Source organism: Ammospiza nelsoni, chromosome 1, assembly GCF_027579445.1.
Source record: "Ammospiza nelsoni isolate bAmmNel1 chromosome 1, bAmmNel1.pri, whole genome shotgun sequence".
Lineage (NCBI taxonomy): Eukaryota > Metazoa > Chordata > Aves > Passeriformes > Passerellidae > Ammospiza > Ammospiza nelsoni.
Window position 1 is genome coordinate 114,585,764 of NC_080633.1, and position 26,549 is coordinate 114,612,312.

The 26,549-nt window shown below is 39.0% G+C and overlaps 2 protein-coding genes across 2 annotated transcripts; one reads left to right on the plus strand and one right to left on the minus strand.

Moving 5' to 3' along the window:
* Positions 1 to 567: 567 nt before the first annotated feature.
* On the minus strand, positions 568 to 13,902 carry LYPLA1 (lysophospholipase 1). Its single transcript, XM_059469065.1, has 9 exons — positions 13,741 to 13,902; positions 13,280 to 13,311; positions 10,178 to 10,243; positions 8,649 to 8,696; positions 7,730 to 7,800; positions 7,081 to 7,154; positions 6,216 to 6,317; positions 5,435 to 5,611; positions 568 to 4,075 (listed from the first exon to the last, which is right to left on the minus strand). Exons 1-9 carry the CDS (start codon positions 13,807 to 13,809, stop codon positions 4,022 to 4,024), a joined length of 693 nt encoding a protein of 230 aa, XP_059325048.1. The 5' UTR covers positions 13,810 to 13,902; the 3' UTR covers positions 568 to 4,021.
* Positions 13,903 to 15,486: 1,584 nt separating this feature from the next.
* MRPL15 (mitochondrial ribosomal protein L15) lies at positions 15,487 to 25,952 on the plus strand. The gene is made up of 6 exons (XM_059474383.1): positions 15,487 to 15,509; positions 16,274 to 16,751; positions 17,729 to 17,886; positions 20,268 to 20,433; positions 20,914 to 21,037; positions 22,272 to 25,952. The coding sequence occupies exons 2-6, from the start codon at positions 16,653 to 16,655 to the stop codon at positions 22,607 to 22,609; spliced, it is 885 nt and encodes a 294-aa protein (XP_059330366.1). The 5' UTR covers positions 15,487 to 15,509; positions 16,274 to 16,652; the 3' UTR covers positions 22,610 to 25,952.
* Positions 25,953 to 26,549: the final 597 nt, after the last annotated feature.

Sequence of the window (26,549 nt, forward strand, 5' to 3'; positions counted from 1 at the left end):
AAAACCACCCTCCAATCATACTTAGGACTCTTTCAACAAAGTAGCAAAACCTAACTTGGTAAGTGATTTTTTTTTTTCTCAGTAAAGACAAATCATTGTTCTTCTGTATTATAGTATGTATACATTACCATACAATACATTTCCAAGGAGCCTCTAGAGTGCCTGTTTCACAGCACATAAAAGCTCAACTTCCTTCAGGTAGGTATGGAAAAAATCTTTAGTACTTGCCCAAATACCAATTGAAATTTATTTCACAATGATTAAAAATTGAGAGCTCTTACATTTTCCCTAGTACAGAAATAATTTCCAAAGTAAGATTTCTTATAATAAATAAAATTAGTAAAATAAATTACATTTTAGAGGTTTATAGTAAATATAAATGGCTTATATGTCTTAACACAAGGAATAAGTGTTCAGGATTTGTTTGTAAAATTCAAGAGACAGGTCTTTTACATATGGCTTCATTAACATCTTACAGTTTGCCCTCAGTCATATCCATCAACCCAAATAAGACCTCTACATAAAAGATGCATCCAAATGATTTCAATGAAGTGCAGTATACTCCACTAGAGAGAACATGTTTTAATTAACAGTTCTAATACCAGTTACAGTGTACAGTACTTTTACCAATCTACTGTGTTGTAATTATACAAGATAGGACAAAGAGACCAAATCATACAGCCCTCCCCACAGTACAGACCCAAGTAAAGTTTTACCTCAAGAATAGCTGGAAAATTTGGCTTATAATATGCAATTCAACATCTTTATTCAAAAGTGGGCAATATATTCCAACAAGAAGTCAGACTTCTGACAGCACAAAACTGCAGTCCAATTTAAGTACCATTGTGAATTAAGAACACATTAAGGAGTTAGATACCCATTGAAACAAACTGATCTGCAAGCAAGGTATTTTCTTATCAATGCTTTCACAGGTTTGATAGACACCATCTCCTTTGGTGGAAAGTCTCTCATTACAAAGAATAGACAGTATTGGAAAGTTTCAAATTGTAGTTTAAAAGGATAGGACATTAATATTTAGAACACTGACAGTCCAACTTCTCCATTTTAATAGAACACTATGAAAACTCCCCCATCAGACTGAGCTATTATTCAGCCTCAAGTACATGCATTATAACAACAATCCCAGCATCAAATCACTTCAGGTAGTGAAGATGTTCAGCTGCAAGATCATACACAAAGCTTTCAAACCAGCTGGGAAGTTATAAAAGACAGGAGCTCAACATACACAGTGTAATATGGGAGGACATGCAGACTTGAAGTTTCCTCTAGCTTCTGGGCTCTTTAAGAACTCCCAAACACAATATAAACATGCAATCCTGAATTAAAAAAAAAGGAGGAGTAGTCTTCCTAGAATACAGAAATTCAAAGTGAGTCAAAACATTTCCTTATACAGACTTTGGTAACACAGCTCTTTGTAGATATAGCAAGCAGCAAAACAACAATATGAAAAAGATTCATGTTATGATAGCTGAGTGTTTGAACAAAGTTAACACATAAAAAGCATTTCTAGAAAAACATCTGAAAGCATCATGACAGTGACAGCTGAAGCTGACTTGGATTAGAGTATTTAAGTACTAGAAGGTGACCACAAACTGTAAACACAGTTAATCAACTTGAAGAAAGTGTTATGGAGCTAACAAAGAAAGAAACTAGGGCAAATCTCATTTTAACGTCTTGGAAATACTTTTTAAAACTAATTCTTGAAGAAGGAAAAATATGTGAAATGAGGACACAGTCAATTAGAAGTTAAGACAGATGAACAGAGTTAACAACAAATCTACAAACAACATGAAAACAATGAAGGAAAAATTAGAAGCTTGTGCAAGAACTTTGGAAATACACCAATGCTCGGGGAATTATTTAGGCAATAGGGGAATGAAAAGAAATCTAAAAACTAGGAGAAATAACATATAGTTTGCTTACCAAGACTGCAATTTAGTTGAATTGCAAAATCAGCTAATGCAATTTGGGAATGACTCCAAGCTAGGACATAATGTTTTCTCAAGAGAACTTTGGCACAACTACAGTAAGAATATTATGGTTTCTTCTGTGAACTAAATTAACTGAAAGACAAATTGGCAGATCTATAGAAGAGAGCGACTGAGAGAAATTACTAATTAAACTTCAAAGTTAATAAAAATGCCCTCTTAACTACACAAATGGAATATCTAAAACTGTTTTATTACCATTTAGGAAAAAAACTCTTTTTCCATTTTACATATTAAGAGATGTTTAATAATCCAGAGAAACTGGATTAGAAAAGAAGCAGCTTCCTAAAAATGAAGTGCAACATTAAAAAAAAAAAAAAAAAAAAGCACTGAAAACTGGTTATTCAGACTAGGTAAACAGGTCAGATCTCTGGCAGCAGCAATGCTAGAGGAGAGATATAAAGGTGCAATTCTTCATGTGTGTATTTGTACTGGCAGATACCTGATGTAAATCCACATACACTGTAAGAGGACCCCTGGGAGAGGAAAAGTACCTTAAACTCAGGTGTGCAGCGCAGTGCTGACATGACAGATACATCCAAAATAGAAATATTCTTTGACTGAAAGCATATTACAGGATAGAACATTGTTATGCAGCACATTATGCAGTAAAAAGTGTAGTGCATTGTTTTAAACATTCCTAGTGTGGTGACAGCCTCTGAATGCTACAGAACAGCTGCTCCCAGCAGTAAATTATGGCTCTGAACTGAAAAAGCTATTGAGTGTGCATCAACTCCTGCAAACCAGTGCATTCTACAATTTTAAGGTTCTGAAAGAAGAAACATTCTGTATCTTGTAAATTTACTCCTTTTTTCCCAGGATAGGTCTTTATATTCCTAGGCTATACTGATCTGGGGAAATGTAGAAGGATAGATTTAAAAAAAAATGCTTTGTTCCAATTCAGAAAAAAAATCAAGTCTCAACATGTAATAAGAGAAGGTATTATATGGTATTATCTAAAAGTATCACTTAAAAGTTTATGTTAGTTATATCCCAATTGCACTTATATTTCTAGCAAAAAATAATTCAAATAAGTGTGTGTTACAGATAATAGTTCAACAATACACAGAACTACATACATGCACTATTTTCAGTTATTTTCTCCAAAGTACAGAGAAAAAAAATCAAAACAATATTCTGTAGTTGTTCATGTGAAACAAATAAACAAATTAAAACTACAAATGAAGCATCAGATGAATATTCAATATGAAAACAAGAATTTTTTTAACAAAACTCAAATAATTCCTATGCACTTTTCAGAATTCTGTTCCAAGTCAACATTTTCAATGAGTTTAAAAGAAAAAAGACAATAAGACAAACAACAGTCTAATAAGCAATGTGTCCCTTTAGAATTTCCACAGTATTTATCTATATGAACATTTCAAAATTGAGGTGGTTTAAATATAAGAAATACCTTTGCTGACTTCTAGCCATTATAGAACTACCCTCCTTATCTGTTAAACAATTAACATATAATCCTTAAGCTTTATCCCTGGTAGCATTTATTCTACCATCATATGCCCACTACATTACATGTTCTGTACTTCATGCCCACTCTGTTTTATGTTGTGTTCTTTATGCATTCATTACATAAAAGAAATGCCATATGTTTGCAATGAAGGAAGAAAGAACAAATCACATTTCAAGTAAAACTTAACAGGTCACATCTATGTTGCTCACTTAAATTTAGAGTTTTATTACTTGTACAAATAATTTGAAATTCTGCAATCAAGAAAAAACAAATAATCCAACATTTTAAAACAGTTACATTCTGTCATTGTTACCTAGTTCCCTCATTCACATCCTTCCCAGCACTGGCTGAAAAATACTAAAAAGATTATAATTTCTTGTACATGTGCATTATTTAATCTTCATTGTAAGTATAAATTTGCAACACAGTAGTAACACTGCAGGTATAGAAATAATGTTTCCTATCAGGCATATGAAAAGATTTAACACTCTACCACAGTTGATGCTGGTGTATTTATATAGAAGGCTTCTCACAGATAAATTCAGTCTATGGGAGGTAGATGTTTGTCTATGAACTGTTTTACATCCATCATCTCCTGTTTAAAGATAAAAGTCTGTATTAGTTGAAGTCCTCTACCACTACGTAATCAGCTACATTAAATCATTCTTTAACATTTGAGTTATAATGAGCAGCTGGGCTAGAGATATTGAGCAATCAGTTACTTAATTACCACTCTGCACACAAGTCAGGCTGATAACTTCACAGTGCTGATATGCACTTAGCAGAGGCTAAAATACAAGAAAAAAAGCAAAGACTACTTTTTCTCTTCCTCTGGAGCTGAACAGGCAAGCTACATATTAAGTGATCTTGATAGCACCAGGTTGACTGTGTAGCTAAGGCCATAGCTTCCTTTATACTTTAAACTTTTACAAGTTAGCAGCAGCATGGAAAGCCAGCAACTCCTCCACCTAACTATCCAGTTTCATTTTCAGCATGCTTCCTTCCTTAAGGAAACAAGACTGAGAAACTAATCCATGGTAATCTTATTTTAATTAAGTCACTGTTGTAAGAAAGAACAAATATATTTGTGTAACAGCTCAGCAATATTACAGGCTAAATGCAGCACTACTCTGTAAATGTTACAAAGAGGTTGTTCAAAGTTACAGTTCCCACAAGATGCAACAATCTAAATTAACAATGTTACTGCTGCTGGCAAATCTGCTCTTTGCTTCCTCTTTGATTTCTTGCTCTCATCACTTAGTTGAGTTCTGAAGCTCCAGCTCCCTGTGGCTGCAAACACTGAAGGCTGCAGCTTTTGACATTTTAGCAAATTCAAATGATTCAAGGAAGTTTCTGATCCGTCCCAGAGCCGGTACAAGGAGGAAGTGAGGGCCACAAGGTCAGGAGCAGAAGGAGTCCACCCCTTTCTGGCAGCAGGAAGTTCTTACATCAGCTCAGCTGTCTGCTGAGCCACAACCATTAATGCAGGCTCTGAGGCTGCCTCTTCCATAGGGTCAGACCTCCCTCCCTACTCCTTCGATGTCTCCCTCCTCAGAACTACCAGGATTCTTCTCTCCAAAACACCATCTTGGATTTATGCTATGAGAATTTGTCTTTTAATTCTAATTAGGTTGTTAAACTAAGCAAATAATAAAAATTTGGGAAAAAGAGCATTTTATAGACCAAGTTGCCTAGTGCCCTAAACACAATCTTACGAGGAAGTTCTCACCTGTCATACAAACTTCTCCTTTGGATGCTTTTTAGCCCAGAATTCAGTATACATCAAAATAAATAGCATGAAGCATGTATTAAAAAAAAAAAAAAAAAAGAAACAAAACCAAAACAAAGAGAACAAACAAAAACTCACCTCCCCACAAAAAGCCTATAAATATTAGTTTTGAAGGAAAAATAATTAACTATAATAAGCTAAAACAGGGTGGATTTAGAAAATTACCTCAAGAGATGAACTATGCATCATGCCAGAGTAAGTCTTGAAGGTTACATTGGCTGGATTTATCATAGTCTTCAGCTTCTCCACAGTGAGGGAACCAAACATTACAGGAACCAGGGGGTCACAGTCCCCATGGCACTGAAGAACAGCAATATCCTTGTTGACACCACTGATAGGGCCCTAGGAGGGGTGGAATTAGACAGGAGAAGAGAAGAAAGAGACACTAAGTGGAGATAAGGCTAACACCTTTGAAATAAAAAAAAAACATGGCACTATACCCTGTGACATCACAAGCAAATTGAATTCTATGGGGAAATAGTACAATGTATGGCCTGCAAGCAGCTCCTTATGAAGTAAGCTCTGTACCTGACAACATATTAAGCTCAAAGACATGCAAATAAAATTTTGACAAAAACTTTTGTAACAGAAAGTCATAATTTCTGGCCAAGTAAAAAACTTGAAACTTTGCTCAAACACTCAGTCTCTAATAAGACAGTGCCTTGCAATGGAACAAATGGCAGACAGAAAATTAACCTTCAAGGAAAATTTGTTCTGTCCTTTAAATTTTCTAGTACTGTCATTTTAAGCAAAAATAGCTACTGAGTGTTTCTTCATTTTCCTTACTTAACAAAATCTAAAATTTTAAGGCCCTATTTTAAAAACTTCTAAATTATCAAACAACAGTCATCTGGTAATAATGATGACCACTAATTCTTGCACAAGATTCAATCTTCAGAGATACTCATTCCCCAAGCGCAAATCATCTCAGGAAAGAAACAAATACCTGAGGAAAAGAAGCCCGTAGAGGAAGCCAGCAGCTGAGGGCTACGACACCTGCTAATTTCTGATGTGTTGTAAGAGCTGTATACAGTGATAAAGCACCTCCCTAAAATAAAGAGATACAAATATTATTAGAATAATGACAGTAAAGTTCTTTTTAATGTTTGCTTCAAAATCCCTGATTTCTCCTTTAAAAGTCTTTTCCTATTGCAATCTATTCTCCTTTAGAGCCAACAACTAAAACCAGTACTTATGTACAATGTTTCTTTTGCTTTTTCTCCTCCCTTCCAAGTCCATGTGGTCAATTCAGAGGTAAGCCAACAAATTTACTGTAACACTTGTCAAAAATCCCCAAAACCAAAGACTATTACTCACAACATTTTTGCACTGCAATAATTTTATCACAGCAGTATTATCACTACTTTAATATTTAATTCATTTGCATGCAGACTGGGGGAGTTGATGTATGGACCAATTAATCAACTAACCTACCTATGACAGATGCCCTACAAGTGTAAAGGAAAAGATTTTCCAAATAAATCCAGACCACTAAATATCTACCAAATTCAATTAAAAATATTACCAAAATTTTCAAGCAAAACTATTTAGGTTACGTGCATAAAGATTTTAAACAGACAATTTATTTTAGTACCTTTTTTACACATGTATGTTCATTTTCCAGAGAACAGTAATTATTTGCAGAAAAACCAAAAACTTCATTTGTTAAAGCAAAGCAAAATTGGCCCCTTAAAATTTTAGAGGCATCTAACATCAGCTGACTTCAATTTAAGTGTCTGGGTTTCTGAAGTTAATAAAGCTAGGTTACTTCCCTAGAAAAAAGACAATGGCTCTTTCCAACCATACCTTACCTGAGAAAAGCCTCCCAGAATAATTCTATTAGAAGGAATTCCATTTTTTACTTCTTGATCTATCAGTGCTTTAACTGCAACATAAATAAAGGCCAGCTGTTAAAATCCACTCCATTCTCTAGAAAGTCCAGAAGAGGAAAAATGCATTCTTCCTGGCATCAAGAGAAAGCTAGTGAAAGGAAAATTTAGGCTTCTATATATTAAAACTACCAGAAGATCTAAAGCACAGTCAGAAATGTCAGTGCCACTGTATCATTTCCAAAGAGAAAAACATGCAAATAGGTTTTGCAAAAGCTCCAGTTTTGGGAAGATGGCATCCTCTTCCAACTAAAAGCAACAAAACTGGATGCCAATACTGCTCTGACCTGCTGCACTACCCAAAAGCTCTTTAAAAAGACCTACACTTGTTCCCCTATTTCAGAGTATGAAGTGTTTATATTGGTGAATTACTCTACTTACTAATAAAGTTAAAAAACAAACAAACAATAAACAATTAATCTAGCTAAACTTTGGTCAGTGATAATACCATATACAAATATTCTTTTCCCTAAAAAAATATTAGCTTTAGAAAACCTGTTTCAGACTGATAGTTAATTTTCAAGAATACCTGGAAGTACTTTTAAGACATAAAAAATACTCCTAAGTATACCATTCTCCGCCGCCTGCTTGATCCCAGCTTCATCTTCCTGTGAATCTGGAGAAAGTCCAATGATATCAAACCTTACAGAAACATCAACAAGAGCATTACTCATTAGAGCATCCATTCCGCTTCTTTAATACACAAATAATGAAATCTGGATGTTTTCCAGACAAAAATGTTAGCTATCATATTGTTTATTGCCAGCTACCCATAGATCACAAGAAACAGTGCACAATCTGTGAATGTGGCTTAAAAGACTAGATCTAGTCAACAAGGCTGTTCTGAGTTTTGACATCTTCTGTAACTTACTGCAGATTAAGCAGCACAGTTTTGATATTTGCTCAAAAAATATTAGCAGGAATTTTGCTGCATGTAGAAATTAAAATATGGTTTGAAGAAATACAAGAAAAACAAACACAAGTTACTCTGGGGGGAAGGGGGAAAGCCCAAAATCCAATAAAACTGAAGACTGGTTTCAGATCATTGAAACCAAGTTCTTCTTGCTCTCTATTCAGAAATGAATGTTCTAAAGAACAGTTTCTACATATCCTACTGACCCACCAAATATTACTCACTAGCAGCAATAATATTTCCACTCCAAGTCTCTGCTTCTACTGACTAGGAATTCAGACACAATGCATACTACAGACCCTATCTGTAGAATAAAAATGGGGTTTTGTTCTAAGATATACAGATTAGTCCTGAGGAATAATCTCTACCATAGATACAAAATGATAACTAGAATGTACTCATGACAGCCCTTTTAGTTCTGTTCTTTTATAAGAAAATATCTAAAGTAAAAAGGTTTACACTTTTATGTGATTAAAACCAGATACTCAGGTTGCTCATGATTTTAAATTAAGAACAATGAGTTCATAGCCCCAGATATAATTTGATTAGAACCATCTGCATTTGAACAAATACTTACCATGATGGCATAGACATGTTCATGTTCAAAGAAACAGGCATAACTGGCCTAGAAATGAGAATGAACACTCTTGACATAAGATATATACTGAAATTCAATAATGCAGATGCAGTAACATCATGGAATTGCATATCCTCTGTCTTACTTTTAAGCAGTAATTAACATGAGCTCTTTTGCAGCATCTGCTGAAGAAACTCACTTGAAACCTGCCAGCCCAAACATATTTAATATTCAGGGTTGAATTACCATTCTCTATGGAGAGCAAGCAAAACATTAATGGGCTGCTTTAAAGGTGTGTGTGTATGAGTGCATATATTTCATATACGTTTTTAATATACATATATCATTGACTTATTTGTAATTAAGAATTATTTATCACAGTTCCATTCACAAGTTGAGTGGATTAAGGCACCTTCTACAGCAGCATCACCAGCCAAAGGAAGCAGCCAAAAGCAGCACATGGTGGAGCCTGGCCATGCATGTTTCTGTCAGCAGCTGAATCTGCTTGGGCAGTGCCCTCACTGCTGGGCTCCCTCCCAGCCCTGTGCCATCTCTTCAGCCACAGCAAGGCAGCTTCAGGATGGATCATACCTGGCTTGAGTTTTAATCTATAGCAACTGAGCAGCATAAGTTCTGTGGGGAAGGATTTAAAGAAGACAAAGGGCAAGCAAAGAAAACAGCAGATCTTGCTAAGCTCCTTTTGAATGGTTCAGCAAAGCTGGGGCATGTGGTAAAACAAATAAATAAACCACAGCTCAGCAATACACCAAAACATTGCTTCCTTCTCTCCCTATCATCTCTGCTCCACATCTGCCAAGACCACTGAAGCAAGAGACAATCTAAGTTTTGTGTTAAAATAAATTAAGATTATAATTTATTAGTTTTTCTACCACCAAGCCAATAGTAGATAGATCTTACTGCCTTATTTACTGGTGCCTGATGATGCTTAGAAGTATTTCACTTCTCAAATTGCACACAAAGACAGCTCAATTGAATTATTTGCTGAAAATATCACTATCCTGTCAATCTTTAAATTTCTTTGTAACCTACAACAAGTTTCAATCTACTATACACATACCCAAGCTTAAGTACAGCTGGCTAATGCAAACTGAGTGTAATGGTAAGCAAAATACAAAAAAAAAATCCTTGATAAAACTGTTTTTGACAAAAGATTGTTGGGAGGAAAAAAGAAACTAAAAAACAACTCAATCCAATGGGAAAAAAGTCAAAATACTATAACTTTGTACCTAAAACTTTACAAGTACGTTTTCAGTCTGAATAAGTACCCGAACCAAAGTACAAATAAAAATGAAGTTTTACCCCAAAGTAAATCACACATAATTTCCTGAAAACAAAAAACACTTAATAGCATCAACACTATTTTAGAATGGGCTTTTATATAAAAAACCAAAATGCAGAGATAGCCTGATGTCATCTCACTTCTGAGGTGCCTCTCTGACATCTGCACAAGTGTTTTAACAGATGATTTCTCTACAGAAAAAGGTAAAACAAGAAAGTTACAAACTTACGCGTGTGGGCAGATGTACTTCACATGGGGGCTTTTGATACCAGCAAGTGCTTCTGACCATCCGTGCCTGTTAACAAAAACATTTTCAACTGCTTTTAGGTTTTGGCTTATTTCTGAACTGGTGCATCAGCATAGACCAAGTATGAAACATGCTGAATTAGATCAATATCAACACACTTTTAGAAAATATTTACATCAACCACAGTGTACTATGAATGTAGTACTGAAGTCAGAAGGTTTGTTTGGCCCTTGAATGCTTGTGGCATATATATAGTCAGGAAGACTTGATCTAATTTGGTTGTCATAGTTGTGGTGTAGCTACAGAAATATCACTTTGGCTCCAGGCAAAGCCCACTCTGTATCTGTCTGGCTTTATTAATTTGTGTGCCAGAACAGATGCACACAGGTATCCTGCTTCCAGGCAGCACAGAGGCTGCTTTGCTGCTCCTGCAGAACTCAGACAGCTTCTCTGACAGCCAGCTTGGCATTCTGTGAACCACATTTCTTGACGTGGGACAGTAGCAAACCAACACCTAAGCTAACTCCACATGGATCCAGCCCCATCAATCAGCCCTATTAACTCCAGCTCAGTTTGAATGCTCTTGGATTCAGGCAGTCCTGGACAACACCCCAGACTGCAGTGGCTTTTTGATCTCAAACAGATACAGCATATGAATGTCCATAACAGAACAAGATCTGCACAGCAGGTGAGTTAATGAGCTTCCTCCAAACCAGAACACTGGAGAGCATAAGGTCAACACTCACTCCAGGCCTCATCTGGACAGGAACTGACCTTGACCCACATCTGAACCCATGCACAGCCACTGCACATGCCTGCACTTGGCTTTCCAGAACACTCATTTCACCTGTATTTCCTGATTTTTCCTCATCATTTAGTATTCCTAACTCACCCATTAAATTAGATGCTGGGAATTTGGTTCTAAACAGAGAACACCTCTAACAAATCCGTCAGTGATACTGTTGTGGTGTGCTGTAATGATGATACAGTTGAACTAATCAGACCAAAAGCAGACCAGCCATAAAGGCATGATTGGTTTAGTTTTAATACCATCCTGAAGAAAGTTAATTAATGTATGCTACCTGAAGTTGAAGGCAATTCCAACACACTGACATTTGAAGCACTGATTGTACCTCAGCCTACTTCCTATCAGTACTTTTAGATATATTATTAACAAATTGCAGGAAATATGATTTGCACAATATTTGCAGTATCACAGAGGGTTGAATAAGAGTCTAAAGGAGAAACACCACTGAGAAAAAATAGTTACATAAGAATTTAGGGACATATTTTAGCCAATTATGAAGTTGACAAATTTGAAAAGCAACATTGTGTACATACTAAAGCAGACTCCTTAGAACAATATGGCACCTTTTGTTCAGATTTTGACAAGTATGTACCAATCTTTAAGTGCCATTTATACAGGAGCTAAGACAGAAAAAGCATGTAACCTCTGCTAAACACTTTCCAGAGTAAGAAAAATGCAGCTGGCCAATGGAAGTGATCAATTTAGAAATTCATGTGAAGCTGAACAGGTCAGTTTAAACTGGGGGAAGTTATAAAATTGTTAATAGGTTTGCTTCAGGCAATTTTTTGGGTCACTCCTACAGCTTTTACTTAAAAAACCCACAAACAACAGTATGTCAAAGGCAGTGTATCTAATCTAATCTGCAACAGACTAGAAGAAGAAATACACCTAAATCACTGTATTTCCACATGTCTTGTCAAATGCAGACGTTCCAGTATGCTCACTGCATTTGCAAGATTGAGGCTGTGCCTTAGCTCTGACACTGAAATGGAAATGCCACCTTATCTAGGGAATATAACTTAGGTTAAAAAGAAAGTCTCTATTTTTTACCCCCTGCCAAAACAAACACCGAGCCAATTTGCAAGGACTCAAATTCCAAAAGCTCAAAAAATTCTGCAATCACTTGCTGAACATTTGGTGCCAAGATGCAGGCAGTGCTGCTGCCTCAGCTGCCTCCCACCAGCAGAAAGGAAGAGGGGTAATGCAAACAAGGTGTTGTGCCAGCACAACACATCAGAGCAAAAACTCCACTTGTAGAATACTGCCAAGTGCATGGACTTGACTCTTTTTTAACTTACTAAATGCCCAGGTTACGCAAGTTTTCATTCTGACAGCTAATTTTAGTTAGCACTTTGGAAAAAATAACATAGCAAGTTTCAACCTAGATGCAACATTCAAGTTCCAGGTAACAAAAAAAAAAGTTCTTAAAAAAATATTATGTAATTTTAGCCACAAGGGAGCAAAATAGACAAAGCATTCATGCTATTTATTTTCAGTATCTAAGTGCCAATTCCTTTAAAGTCTTCCACTAAAAAGGCTTCAACACTCTCTTAACTTGTTAACTCAATGGCTTTAATGAATGCATGCTTATTTCTGGGCACACACAAGCTTCAAAAGGAAACATTACACCAGAGCTAGAATGCCTCCCAGAAATTCCCTACTCTTTCCATTTCTACTCAAACATGGAAATAACAGGAACAAGGCAACGGGGCATTACGCATTTTATTTAGGGGGCGTTTTTTTGGAGTCTGAAGACCATATTTCAGAGACAAAAATCTGTAGCTATTAGGTGACTACTTTGGAGTTTGCTTATATAGATCAAAAAGGTCTGGATTTTAGTGTAAGTATGACATTGATGAAGAAACCACGGACTAACAGCAGCTATTGGCAAACTAACAATCCACAAGTCTGGAATAAAAAAGAACTCTAAATTTAGACAAACACAGGAATAACCAGAAACCCACTCTCAGGAAAGCAAATGATCAGAAAATCACACTCTTCTTTTTCTACAAAGTTTGTCTCAGGGACAAAAGAGAAATCACATTTAGACCAAATTAGGTGAGTAAAGTTTTCAAGGACTTGGTGGAAAATTTTAATTAAATAGTTGTCACCATCATTGCAGGACACATGAAGTTTTATCTGCTGTTGGCCGCTGCATTCAGTAAAGGGCAAAGTAAGAAGCTTAAGTAAATTTTAACTGCTCACGTGCTTAAAATATGCAGGTTACATTTGAAAGTATAATAGCTACTGAGTATGCAATAGATCAGAATACACACCCGGTATCTCCTAATCCGTGAAGAAAAATGACCTGAGGGAAATAAAACAGCAACAACACACACACAAAAAAAAAAAGACAACAAAGGCAGAGGGTTAGGATCACTGAACAGGCACACGAGCCCCAGGCGCCCACCCAAGGTCAGGCGCGGTTCGGAGCGCGGCACCACTTTCTCCCAAGAAAACTCCGCTTCGCTCACTTCCCCTCCCGGCCGCGCCGCCATCAGCGGCCGCTCCCCGCGGGCACCGCTGCCCTTCCAGGTGCCGAGCCCGGCCCGCCTCTGCACGACAAGGCAAGGAACAGGAGCGACCCGCCCGGGCCGGCCCGCCCGCCATCCCCCTCAGCGGGGGCGCGGCCGCGCCTCGCCCCCCGCCCGCCCTCCCGCCCGCGGCCGCCGCGCCAACAAAGCGGGGCGGCGGCGCTGCCTGCCCGCGTTCCCGGCCCGCGCCCCGCCACACTCACGGCGGCCGTGGCCTTCCTGGCGGCCGGGACGATGGCGGGCAGAGGAGCCGACATGTTGTTGCCGCACATGCACCGGGCTGCGGGGCGGCCGGCGGGACACGGGCCAGCGGCGGGAGGCGACGCGGGAGGCGGCGGAGCCGGTGGGAGGGGCGCGGGCGGGCGGGCGCCTGGCGCTGAGCTGTAAGGCCCGGGGGAAGGAGGAAATTACGGTGTTCTTAAATAGGTGAAATAGAAAAGGCTAAGTCACGGGATGGCAGGAAAAGCAGCACAAATATAGCAAACAGCACGGCGAGATGGGGCTCGTCTGCACTCATCGGGTCAGATACCTTCACCGCCGAATTAAACCTCTCGGCTTACAGCTCCCAAGTCACTGATTCTTACTCATCTTGAGATGTGTTAGGCTATTTAGGCACTCTGGTTGGAGTTACTGGATCATTCCAGTCCATTCCAAACACTTAGACCGACTCTGAATACGTATGGCAAACACATTTCTATCAGAAGGGAATACTTTGTTCTTTGTCTTCTCTTCCATACATCTCTGTCAGATATTTACTCCCAGAAAATCAATATGCTCATTGTGTTTGCCGGGTGGTAAGTGGCTGCCGTGGATGCTTGTTTGGCAGCTCCAACAGTGGCTGAACGCACACTATGCTTCTTTCACATCCTTCCCACTGCTGTGTTCCATCCCAAACAGGGACAATTTTTCACAAAGCTTTTGCTCATCAACATCACCAGCACTGGCTGCATAAAACTTATTGGAGGAGCCCTTATGCCAGCTGTGTAACTTTGAATGCACATCCTCTTTTGTCATGATTGTTAGGCTGCTTTGATACATATATTCATGCCAGGGCATCCCTTATTTCTAAAATTTGATTGTTTTCACAGGTAACTTTTTGTGGTTTGATTTGTTTCTAGTTTAGCGTGTGCTCCCGCCTCATGTACTGTACCCAATTCAAGAAAATACAGTTTATGCTTTAAAAATTCTTCAAAGATTAGGAGCTGCACATGATGTCAGGTGCTTATTAAGTATGCTGAACCTGACTCTTGCTCTAGATCATCTTTGTGGGACATGAAAAAAATTTTGATTTTCCTCACTACTCTGCTATTTACCATGTAAATGTCACTTCCATTAGGTGAGCTGCTGCTGAACTTCCAGCCTAAGAATTAATAGTCTGCTAATAAACAGAACAAGATTTTAGTATTTTAGTCAGCAGAGCTGGAGTGATCTTACTTGAATTCCTGGTTGCTGCTAGCATGGCCCCAGGGGCACTGGGGAAAGGTGAGCTCTGCATGGATTTGGCATGGGGCATTGTCTGCTGGGCACAGACAAGTAGTCAAGAAACTGAAACAGGAATGCCAAATTGCTGGAAACATCTGAGCTGTGAACCTTTCTAAAACGGTACATTGGCTGTCCCTTCAGAGTGAGATATCTATCTTGGGTATTATACTTTTCTACCTGATTTGAAATTTCTGTTTAGAGTGAGAGAGTTTTACAAGGCAAAGCATGCTTTAAACTATGTCATTTTCCCTGACCTAGAGGCTAAAATGGGCTTAGATAAAATGGTTGTCCATGCCAGCATCTTGTGTATTGTTACAACGTAATTTTTCTTAGTTTTTTTGAAGGGGGTAAGAAGCTACATAGATTTCATACTGAAACTCACAGATTTCTGCCGCATGATTGTCATTTTACCTCCATTTATTCTCAGTGCTGGCAGAGCTGCTGCCCGATCCCTTCTCCAGTCTGAAGCAGACATTGAACATGGAAGAAGGTACTGTCAAACAGAAGTTTCAGGATGGAAAGCAGGATATTGCACTGAGGGGTATCAGCTTTCACAATGGGAGCTGTCCTTTCTGCTCTGTAACTCCACAGTGGCAGCTTCTACAATTCAGTTCTTCACCGCACTGAGCCTGCACACACCCTTCCCACCAGACCAATATACTGATGGACGTGGCTGTATGGTTTTCCATAAACTAGGTGCACATTTAAAGTTAAAGGACTGAAATAATAGCAGCGATCAAGTACTGCAGCAGTACTAGGAATGTCTTAGTGTTGACTACAGTAATTTTCTTCCCAATGTTCAGTGAGGGGCTCAGATTTGGATTTGTGCTTAACACAGGAAAGATAATATAGAGATGTTTTTGCTATTGCTCAGCAGGGCTTACACAGAGCCAAGGCCTCCTCTGCTTTTCACGTTGCCATGCTCATGAGAAGACTGGGAATGTATGGGAGGAAACACAGTCAGGACAGGTGACCTCAATCACCAAAGGGACATTCCAGACCTTATGGCATCACGCTCAGTACATAAAGTGGGGGGAAGAAGGAGGGGGGATGTTTTGGGTGATGGTATTTGTCTTCTCATGTACCCATTACACATGGTGAGGCTCTGCTCTCCTGGAGATGGCTGACCACCTGCCTACCCATGGTAAAAAGTGAATTAATCCCTTCTTTTGCTTTGCGTGGATGTGCAGCTTTTGCTTTCCCTATTAATGTCTTTATCTTAACCCACGAGTTTTCTACCTTTTATCCTTCCAGTTCTTTCCCCGATCCCACTGGTGGGCGATGGCTGCTCCTGGGGTGACGCCCCGGGAGTCTCCCCCGCAATGGACACGCCAGTACCTGCACGGGGGGCAGCTGAGCAAGGCCAGCCGCGTTTAGATGCCTGATGGTTTTAGAGACTCGGCTTGGGGACACTCGGCTGAGGTCTCAGCAATAAAACAGCAGTGACAAAACGCCAGGAGCGCCCTGTTCCCAACCATTGGAATTCCGAGCTCCGGCACCGCCTGGACACCGGGCCCGCCGGCCCCGCCTGCGCGACACCGCCGCGACGGCGCGGCAGCCGCGGTTTGCGGCGCTGCCGTAAAGCGGCGCGGCCGGGCACGCTCCCCGCGGGCGCCCTTGGCAGGGAGCGGCCATGAGCGGGAGCGGCGTGAGCCGGGGCCTGGAGCTGCTGCGCTCGCTGCCCAGGGTCAGCCTGGCCAACCTAAGGCCCAACCCCGGCGCCAAAAAGCGGGTGAGTGCCTGCGGCCCGCCGGCTGGGCCCGGGCGGCAGGACTGTGCCCCGGCAGCTGGCGCGCCCCGTCGTGGTTTGCCCCTGGGCTGTCAGGAAGAGATCGTGCTGGCACGGCCGGGAGAGCCGCATGGCCAGAGCAGCCGTGGAGAGGCTGAGGAGCGGATGGCACTGCCGTGTGTCTGTGTGTGTGTGTCTCTGTGTGTATGTGTGTGTGTGTATATATGTGTGTCTGTGTGTGTATATATGTGTGTCTCTGTGTGTATTTGTGTGTGTGTGCTGGCCCGCCGCTTGCCCTTTGCGTGCCTTGTGGCCGATGCGTGCCCATGCCCACAGAGCTGCCTGATGAGTGGTGCTGGCTGAACCTCAGGGCATTGCTGGGGCTGGAGGGGAGCAGTAAAAGGCTTCACACTCCAGGTGTTTATGGGATGGAGTAATGTGTTTGGAAATGGAAGGGTAGAACGCCTACAGAGAAAAGGAGTGTGATGTCAGCTATCATTGTTGTTCTCATTTCTCGAAAACAAATCCCTGAGCTGTGTCCTTATAAAGGGGTAGAGAAATTACGAAAAGAAACGAGGGAGAAACTCTCGTAGTTTGGGGGGAACATTAGTGAACAGGGAGATGAGGTTCAAAGGCTGAAACCATAGGAACAGAGAAGGGAGCAGCCAGCAGCACTCTCCTGAAAGTGCTGAAAACTCCTCAATAGTATGGAATTCAAGTGCAGTTTTGTGCCAGACTCGACCATCCCTGCCACCAAAGGAAGCTGATTTGTCCCCAGACTATTCGTGATGCCACCCTAAAGCTGTGCTCTGCAAAAATCACATTAACTGCTTTTCTATTTTTCCACTTAGAAAATATCTATAACTTATTTTTTCCTCAAGAATTAGCATTTCCTCAACTGTTTATGTCTCTGAAACGAATGTTTTGTAGGTACTGGTCTCTGCAGTAGTGTTCTAAATGTACCATTGGTTGTTTTGAAGGAGAGAAGACGTGGCCGTGGAAGGTACGGGGGTCGGAAGTGTGGCCGAGGGCACAAAGGAGAAAGGCAAAGAGGGAATCGGCCCCGACTGGGCTTTGAGGGTGGCCAGACTCCATTTTACTTGGCCATACCAAAATATGGATTTAATGAGGGACATAGGTAAGTGTCTAAACATGTACTTGGAAATTAATCATTGTTTGCATTTCTTGATCTTTCCCCTGAAGCAAGAATTCAGGATGCCAATACAGGCCTAACTGAAAAAGTTCAGCGTCCCAAATTCCTCTCAGGTTGTTAGCTACTTTACCAGAAGAATCTCCCATTTCTTGTGAGATTATTATTTTAATTAATTATTTCCTGTTTTGCACATCTGCTTATTTACGTGCTTCTCCTCATAATCCTTTACGTGTAACAGACTACCTTTCCTCTTCCAGCTGAAACTGGAACTCCTTCATTTCTCCTCTGAAACTCCTTCATTCCTGCTTGTTTTTCTTTTTGCTTCATAACCCAGTGAACTGAATGGGAACAGTCCCAGTGACTGGAGTGAGGATGCTGGACATGGAGGTGTAACCCAAGCCTTGCTTTGTTGTGTCTCCTCACTGTATTCACCAGAAGCTCTGATCTGCTGCCAGCCAAACAATTCTGCTTCTCTTCCTGGTTCTACTCTTTCAGGCCTCTGACACTGTGGTGTGTGTCTGTCTGTGCCATGCCTGTTACATCTAGGATCCTAACAAGCTCTTTAATACCAAAACTGCTGGATGAGGCGTTAAATCACCTTTCACCATTTCTCTTCTTGGGCATTTTGCCTTGTTTAATACCTCTGTCCTTTTTTCACATTGTACCTGTTTGTGTCATGTCCTTATTCCACCTTTTTTAATGTTTGAGGTTATTCTTCTAGCGTGTCTTTTCTCCAGTCACAGTTCTTCCCTGGAGAGGTGTGTGTCAGAGGTATTTCCAAATTTCCTTCACTTATATTGATAATTTTAAAAAAATGATTAAAATAATAAATTTTTTTGGAAAGCTGGGTTTATTTCATCTGATAGCATTTGTGTTACCTGGGCAGCAACCATTTTGTTGCTTTTTGATCTGGTCTTGCAAACTTCTGTGTCCATACAATGCTGTTACAGGCAGTAATAACAAAAGTCTGCTTCAGCAAACAGTTCAAGGATGAAAAGACTAATGTGTATTTGTGAATTGTTAGACTTGATTTAATGTTCCATTTCCTGATACCACTTCATCAAATGGCTGAGCACTTTTATATTTCCATTCTTAATGCATGCAGTAGAACTTACAGACTTGTCCCAGTTTAAGGGTTTCCTCTGAATGTTAATAGTTTTGAGATGTGACTCAAATTCTATTTCCAGGTACTATTATTTCCTCCTGTTTGCTAAATTATTACAAGAGTAAACAAGAAGCACTTTCAATAACTGAGGGCAGAGTGTAAATCCACAGTCCTGCAAAGGAAATGCTGCAGAATGCAGACACTCAGCTTCTTACGGTAATAGTGGTCAAAAGTTCATTAATGACCAACAGCAAAATTCCAGCCTTCTGCAGTGACAAGAAATTATTAGGATCTGGCTGTTTCTAACAACATCTGACAGCATGTGGAAACAGAAGAAAAGTACTCTGTAGTTTCAATGTTGTTTGCAAAAATTCAGTGTCAGGCTGCTGTAAATGTTCCTGTGGTGAGCACTGTAAGTGCACTGGAGTGACGCTGTTGGGGTGGAGGGAGCAGGCTGAACAATGTTTATCTTCACCTCACTCCTCCTTCTGCCTCCACTTCTTGAGCCCTTCTCTGTGAGGGGCTGTGTGACAGCACAAATTCTTGTTCCTTGTCCTTTGTACTGGCTTGCCAGTAGCAGAGATCAGCTGCTTCCCAGTTTGTGAGCTGCCACCCAGAGCCTTCCAATAGCAGCCATCAAATGGATTGTAGGAGGAAGTTTTGGGTATCAGCACAAGTGGTGTGCATAGACAGGAATAGACTCTGGCTTTGGAAAACTGTGCTAGGGATTGGTTTGTACCAGGTGTACTAAGTGAAGTTAGAACTTTAGAAAAAACAAAAGCAGGTTCTGCTGAAGGCATTGGCTGTTGGCAAGAGATTCCAGCTCCCTTTGGGGAATGTGGGTTAGTGCATATTTCCTCAATATTTCTCTTCCTTGATGGTGTTTTGAGGGAGATTCCTTTCAATACTTTGAGATGTTGGGTACAGTGGTAATGGATCAGAAAATCTTGTATGTTAGGTGTGCATGTACAAATTTTGCTGGTAGTCTTTGACTGTGTTTGTATGGGAGGAGTTCTTTGGTTTTTTTGTCTATCAGCGAAGCACCCAAGGTGGATTCACTTTGAAAGTGGTCATTATTTACAGTCTTGTTGGTTTGCCAAGAAGTGTTGACACTGTAATGTCTTAGTAGTTTTTTGGTTTAGGAGTAGATAAAAACCAGAATATCTCAGTTGACTAGTTGCTATAAAAACTTCAGTTTGGTAAATTTCTCATTGTTTTTTATTTGGGTTGTTTGGTTTTTTTTTTGTCTTTCTGTCCCCAGCCTCAGACGTCAGTACCAACCGCTGAGTCTTCAGAGGCTGCAGTACCTGATTGACTTGGGCAGAGTCGACCCCTCGCAGCCGATTGACCTAACTCAGCTCACCAACGCCAGGGGTGTGACAGTGCAGCCTCTCAAGAGGGATTACGGTGTCCAGCTGGTGGAGGAGGTATGCAGACAGCACACTTGGTACTTCAGCCTTTCAGGTTGCCATTCCCATAGTTTGGAAGCATCTTTGATTCTCCAAATTAGTTTGCTGTGGGACTTTTGTGGATCATAAATCCACTAGAGGGCACTGTGTGTCAGCAAAAAAAATAACTCTGGAGGATTTCTTCATACCCAGGGGACTGCAGAAATCAGACTTAAGGAGTAACTCTGATTTTTGCAGTAACAAAAAGCTGAAGAAGTATTTTACAATAGAAAACTGAAATGTACTGAAAAAAATGTATGACTGTTTTGGAAATGGAAAGGTTTTTTTATTCAGCCCAAGTGACTGAGAGCAACTTGGTTGCTTAACTTTGTGCATGGAACAGACAATTCATAATATTTTTGCAGGATTTAATGTTCCTTATGAGTTTTCAGAGAAGAATAAATGTGTTTCTTAAAATACTCATTTTAACGTTACTGTAATATCTGTTGAAATTTACAGGGTGCTGATATTTTTGCAGCAAAGGTAAATATTGAAGTGCAGAGAGCATCTGAATTAGCAATTGCAGCCATAGAAAAAAATGGAGGCGTAGTAACAACATCGTTCTATGACCCAAGGAGCTTGGGTAAGAACTTCTTTTAATTTCTGCCTTTTTTTTATTTTTGGATGTGCAAAGATTAAATGATCCAAATCAAACTTTCAAACACAGTTCTTAGTAGAAAATCATCAACTTCTAAGCTGCAAAACCAGTTACATGTATATTTATAGAATCATAGAATACTTTGGGTTGGGAGGGACCTTAAAGATCATCTAGTTCTAGCCCCCAATGAAGAATGATAATGCATCCTCAATTTTGCCCTTTTTAACCATTCACCTGTTTAGCCCTTGCAGTGTTAGTAATTGTATACCAATCAACCAGTGAAGGAAATCTGAATAGCTTTGTAAATAGAGGAACTAAAAATACTCTTTTGCTGGATTTTTGTCTTCAGTTTCCCATGTTTAATAGCACTAAGAAAACTCAGGAAAAAATAGATTAAAAAAACACTGTGGATGTTTATATTTTTAATTTAAAATACTTTTCCACTTAAAGTGAGGAAGTAAGTTACAGAAGCTCAGAATCATTCCAGTTAAAATGGCTATTGTTTTCAGAACACTTTCACTGAAGAATGAGGCTTTGCTTTGCTTGAGGCTGCATCCTGCCTAACATTCATTCATGCAGTTTTTATTGACAATAACGCAGCTTTCATGTGTGAATGACGCTGAGAAGAGGAATAGACATTTTAAGTGTGCAAAATATGTTACCCTGGAGTGATATAAGTTCTGAGATTTTTTTTTGTTCCACAAAATAATAAAAATAATAAGGTTAAAAGGTTCTGGAATATAATTTTCCAAAATCAGTAAAATTTGAGGAAGAGAAGATAATCCCTAACAAAAGACTAAATAGGTGCATGTGACATCTATACTTTATTTAAAATACTCATAGAAGCACCAAATTTGACATTAGTTGGTACACTGTGTAAATAACCATGCAAATGCATTGCTTCAAACTGGGAAATAATAATTTAAATAAGTTCAGTTGTGGTTATCTTTCCCAAGTAGTAGTTGGGCAATGTAAATGTGTTAGAAATAGCAACTCGTCCAGACTGGAATTAAAACAGAGTTTTTTTGTGTGGTTAAGTGAAACTTGCCAACCACTATCTCATTCTGAACAAGAATACTCTTGAGATTCAATTTTTCCTTGGTCCTTTTTGATGTGAGTGTAGTAACTAATTTAGTACAGAATAAGAAGATGTAATTTAATGTCTTTAAGTCTGTGTTATGAAGTGCAATCACTAATCTTGTCTCATGTTTGCCCACAGAAATTTTGATCAAGCCAGTGGTATTTTTCCTGCGTGGCAAACCCATCCCGAAGCGAATGCTCCCACCTGAAGACCTCGTCCGTTACTACACAGATCCCAGGAATCGGGGCTACCTGGCAGATCCATCCAAGGTTGCAGAAGCCAGGCTGGAACTTGCCAAGAAATATGGCTATGTCTTACCAGACATAACCAAGGATGAACTCTTTAAGATGTTAAGTGCACGCAAGGATCCTAGACAGATATTTTTTGGTCTTGCTCCAGGATGGATTGTAAACCTGGCAGACAAGAAAATTCTGAAACCAACTGATGAGAATCTGTTGAAATACTACAGCTCATGAACTCAGGACTGGACACAATTGCAGGTGTACAGGAAACATCTGGGTATGAAATAATGGGTAGAAGTGGTGTGTGTTTGTTTGTTTTAAGACTCCTATTATACTAGAAAAAACATTTTTTTCTTCATGTAATCTTCTGGTGTAGCTCTCAACTTTTTTATTGTCATAATAGAGTGTATCAGAAGTCTTAACATTTGAAAACAATATGGAGTCTGACATAAAGTGTGGGTCTGGGCACTTTCTCTTCCAGTGGTTTGCCAGTTTGTTTTTTTTTTTTTCAGACAAAAGGTTTCGGTGTTGCATTTGTTTCAGAGGATAATTCCAAAGAGTCATTTGACCTAATAATTAGTTTATATTTCCCTCTCTCAGTTTAAAATCGGAAACATGACTCTACAAAACCAAAATTAGTTTTACAGTAGTATTGCATAAAATTTTTAGATAAAGGTTCTAGAAAATGTATCTTGAATAGCTCTAAGAGGTATTTTTGGTTGGGAAAAAGTAAAAAGAACCAGAAATAAAAAAGTACTAAAGATTAACCTCTTCCATTCCAGAGCTATATTTTGGATTTTGCCATTGCCATCAATAGCACTAAAGCTTGAGAGATCTTGATTTTTCTTTGATGTCTTCATATGCAATTGAGACAGAGTGTGCAGTTCAACATAACTTTCTATCTAAATTTGGGACTGGGGAGGAAGATAGCTGTCTTAATTCAATGGCCTTTATTAGGCAGAATTTAAAACTTGTCCTGACACAAATGTAATCTTATTAATAAAAATGCATAGCAGAACCCAGAGTCAATGGATGACAGTGACAGCAGATTATGAAGGATGGGGATGTGATGGACGAAGTACACGGTCAGAATTCAATTTTCAGCTTGATCACAGATTGCATGTGTGACAATGGACAAATTAATTTAAATGCTGTGAAAAGTTATGAGCAAATTGTGTTTATGGGAGACAGCATTTTAATCACACCAATTTGATTAAGTCTTGAAAAATATTTTTCAGCAAAGGTTTGTTTTATCAGTCTCTCCAGAATACTGCATTATTACTATGCAAGAGTATTGTAGGTTTTGTGTGGAAGCACTGGGCATTGTGTGGACTGGGCATTTGAGACAGTGAGCCAGACAGTAAAGAAGGATGAAAAGGGGAGACCAAGATGATGTATCAGAATGTGCTCTGGCCCCTTGGAAGTTAATGAGCTGCTTCATAATTATGTGGTTTAATGGGAGCTGAATTTGGCTTTAAAATAATTATAATTTTATTATAAGAATGCAGGAAACAGTTCAGGAGAACAGAACATGAGATGTCATTTTACTTTCCAATTTTGATGTGCCTTTGGAAGTGCTTCTTAGAGTTTCCTGTAGCTGCCAAACTGTCCCATGTCGTAGGAAAAGTCCTCTGTGTGCTAGAATCACCTCTTTCTCCTGTGTAACATCTGTATTTTGCTGGTATACCTCAATGGGGGAGGATTTAAGAAAAAAATCTTCTGTTTCTTTCAGAAAATAAAGCGGATGAATTTTTGTTGGTGTTTGTCAACCAGCCTAGATTTTTCCTTCACTCAACAACCTGCCTTATCAATTAATGTGACCCTCTGTAATCACAGAACAAAATAAAAGAAGTCTTCTCATTCTGATTAAATAATCTGAAATCAAGAGATTAAAAATAAAAAGTCACTAAATTTTGACAACCTACTCTTCAACTTCTATTGTTCCTTGTTAATGTGTGTTAAATGCTATCAGTAGTGGTCGTTCCCCTGACCTGGGGTTTAAGTATAGGTGAAACGTAGCAAAACAACAGCAATATAAAATTGGACTATGAATAGCAGGAATTTTGGTTTAGTGGCATTAACATTTGTATTTTATTAGGTGTCGAACACTTTTTTGGCACGTTAGGAATAATACTGTGTGCCAAAAAAAGTACAGTTGGTGTTAACTTGAATGTGAAGTAAATAACTTTCTCACTTTAGATGTATCCTGTTCTGCATCCTGATGATTGTTGGTTTGGAACCTTAAATGACAAGCAATAATTTTTTATTTTTCTTTTTTTTTTTTTCAAGTTTTTGTTGTTACAATAACTTTACAATAACAATATTACTACTGCCTCCATTTGGGAAGGAGCTGGAGAGGGGGAAGAGTATTTATTGCCTTCCCTTATTTGTGCCATAATGTTTCTGTTTTTATGAATCAATTCACAATTGTATTTTGTGGAGGTGGTGGTACTCAACAGGAAAGCTACTTAACTGGAAGTGAAGAAGGAAGTTACTCATATTAGTGAAGACCAGAAGACAAAAGTGTTTATGTATCATTGTGTATTTTGGGGAGGAGAAGACGGGGGAAGGCAAGTTTGTTTCCATTTCTGCTCTTTGTATTAAAATGAACAAATTGCTCTCAGCAAGTTCTTTTCTGAATCAACTTCTTTGATACACACACGCGTGCACACGCTGGTTTCTGTAGGTTTCTAAATGGTTTTCAGGTGAAAGGGTAACTTGGATAAAATGATAACAGTGAAAGAAAGAATGAAAACAGGAAACAGATGTCTGGTGACGTTGAGGGATTGGACAGCACTTATTCAGTGGATGATGTCTTAGTCAGAAGGCAGCTGTATCCTGGCTCTGATACTACAGCACTACAAATACCTTGGAGCCAAAACAGCCACGTTCCACAAAATCCGGTCATTCTACTTTATAAAGGTGATCTTTTATCATCTTTTAGTTGGAGAGGGCAAAAAAGGGCTATATGTTCCTTTATTTAAGATGTGCAATGCTTGTCTTTTTTTCTCACTTCTGTTAACAGTAGCCAGTATTTTGTATCAGTTGTTCGCATTTTTATTTACTAGTGTAAAAAGTCACAAAGCTATAGAGGATTTCCTGTTCATTTTATCTCATCAGAACACAAGTCTCCTAGCAACCAAATACAGAATTATCAAAAGCACAAGTAAGTTATTGACAAGGTTTCTAATAAATCCATAATAAATAGTGTCCCAAAGGACTCTTGTTTATATGTCAGGCTTAATGGGGTAAGACTAAGCCAATGCTGGCATCTAAACCATTCTCATTACTTAGGTATATGGACCATGTTTTCATGCTCATATGATAAAGGATTGTCTTGGATATCCTATTTTGACAGGGCTTTTTCATGTGCAACAAGGTGTGACACAGCAAGAAGTACTCAATCTACTGTAGGTGGAAAAGTGTTGTAGGGTAGCTGAGGAAAGGAACTTTTGTGTCACAAAATGCTGAAAGCCATGTCAATTTTTATCAGCTACATCATACTTCTGAATGACTACTTGATCAAACTGATTACTGATGTGAGACTGCAATCTAAATAAAGGTCTGTAAACACGTACATACCTTGTTGTTTCATCCTGTGATAATGAGAAATCTTGTGTTTTTTGGGAACAGATTCTATTGATTGCAGCCAGTCAATGCTATACTTGCAGGTGGCTGACTGCCGACTCAAAGTGGATTAAAATATGTGTTTTCCTTTCTCTCATATATATAACAGTGATAACCTGGCTTCATTATACTTCATATAAAATTTGTGTTTAACTGTCAAAAGTTGACTGTACAATCCACTGATTTCCAAAAAGGAATAATGTAAATCAGTGGCTGTGATCTGAATCTTCGCTGGCAGTGTGCCAGCATTGTTTTGACATAGAAGCATAATTGATGTTAGTCCTCCAGGAAGTCATATAAAAGTGATCAATTAGGAAGGTACCTTCTCATTATTGTTTAATTATTTTCTACTATTATTTCTATTTTCTATTATTTTCTATACTAAAACTTTAAAGGCTAATGCAAAACTAATTTTGCACTTCTTAACACAAGTTTTTCAAGCAATTTGAAATTGTTGCACAGGTCCCATATTTTAAATATTTAACCATTATGTATATCTAAAACATGAAAGATGCTGTGTATATCCAAAATGTCCAGTTTAATATTC

Excerpts from the sequence above, each read along its gene's own strand:
- LYPLA1 (XM_059469065.1), bottom strand. The coding sequence starts at position 13,809 with ATGTGCGGCAACAACATGTCGGCTCCTCTGCCCGCCATCGTCCCGGCC. Across the intron at positions 7,155-7,729 it reads CAAGCAGGCGGCGGAGAATG|TTAAAGCACTGATAGATCAA; the intron begins GTATACTTAGGA and ends TTTATGTTGCAG. Across the intron at positions 6,318-7,080 it reads TTCTGGGAGGCTTTTCTCAG|GGAGGTGCTTTATCACTGTA; the intron begins GTAAGGTATGGT and ends TCTTTATTTTAG.
- MRPL15 (XM_059474383.1), top strand. The coding sequence starts at position 16,653 with ATGAGCGGGAGCGGCGTGAGCCGGGGCCTGGAGCTGCTGCGCTCGCTG. Across the intron at positions 17,887-20,267 it reads GGATTTAATGAGGGACATAG|CCTCAGACGTCAGTACCAAC; the intron begins GTAAGTGTCTAA and ends TTCTGTCCCCAG. Across the intron at positions 21,038-22,271 it reads CTATGACCCAAGGAGCTTGG|AAATTTTGATCAAGCCAGTG; the intron begins GTAAGAACTTCT and ends GTTTGCCCACAG.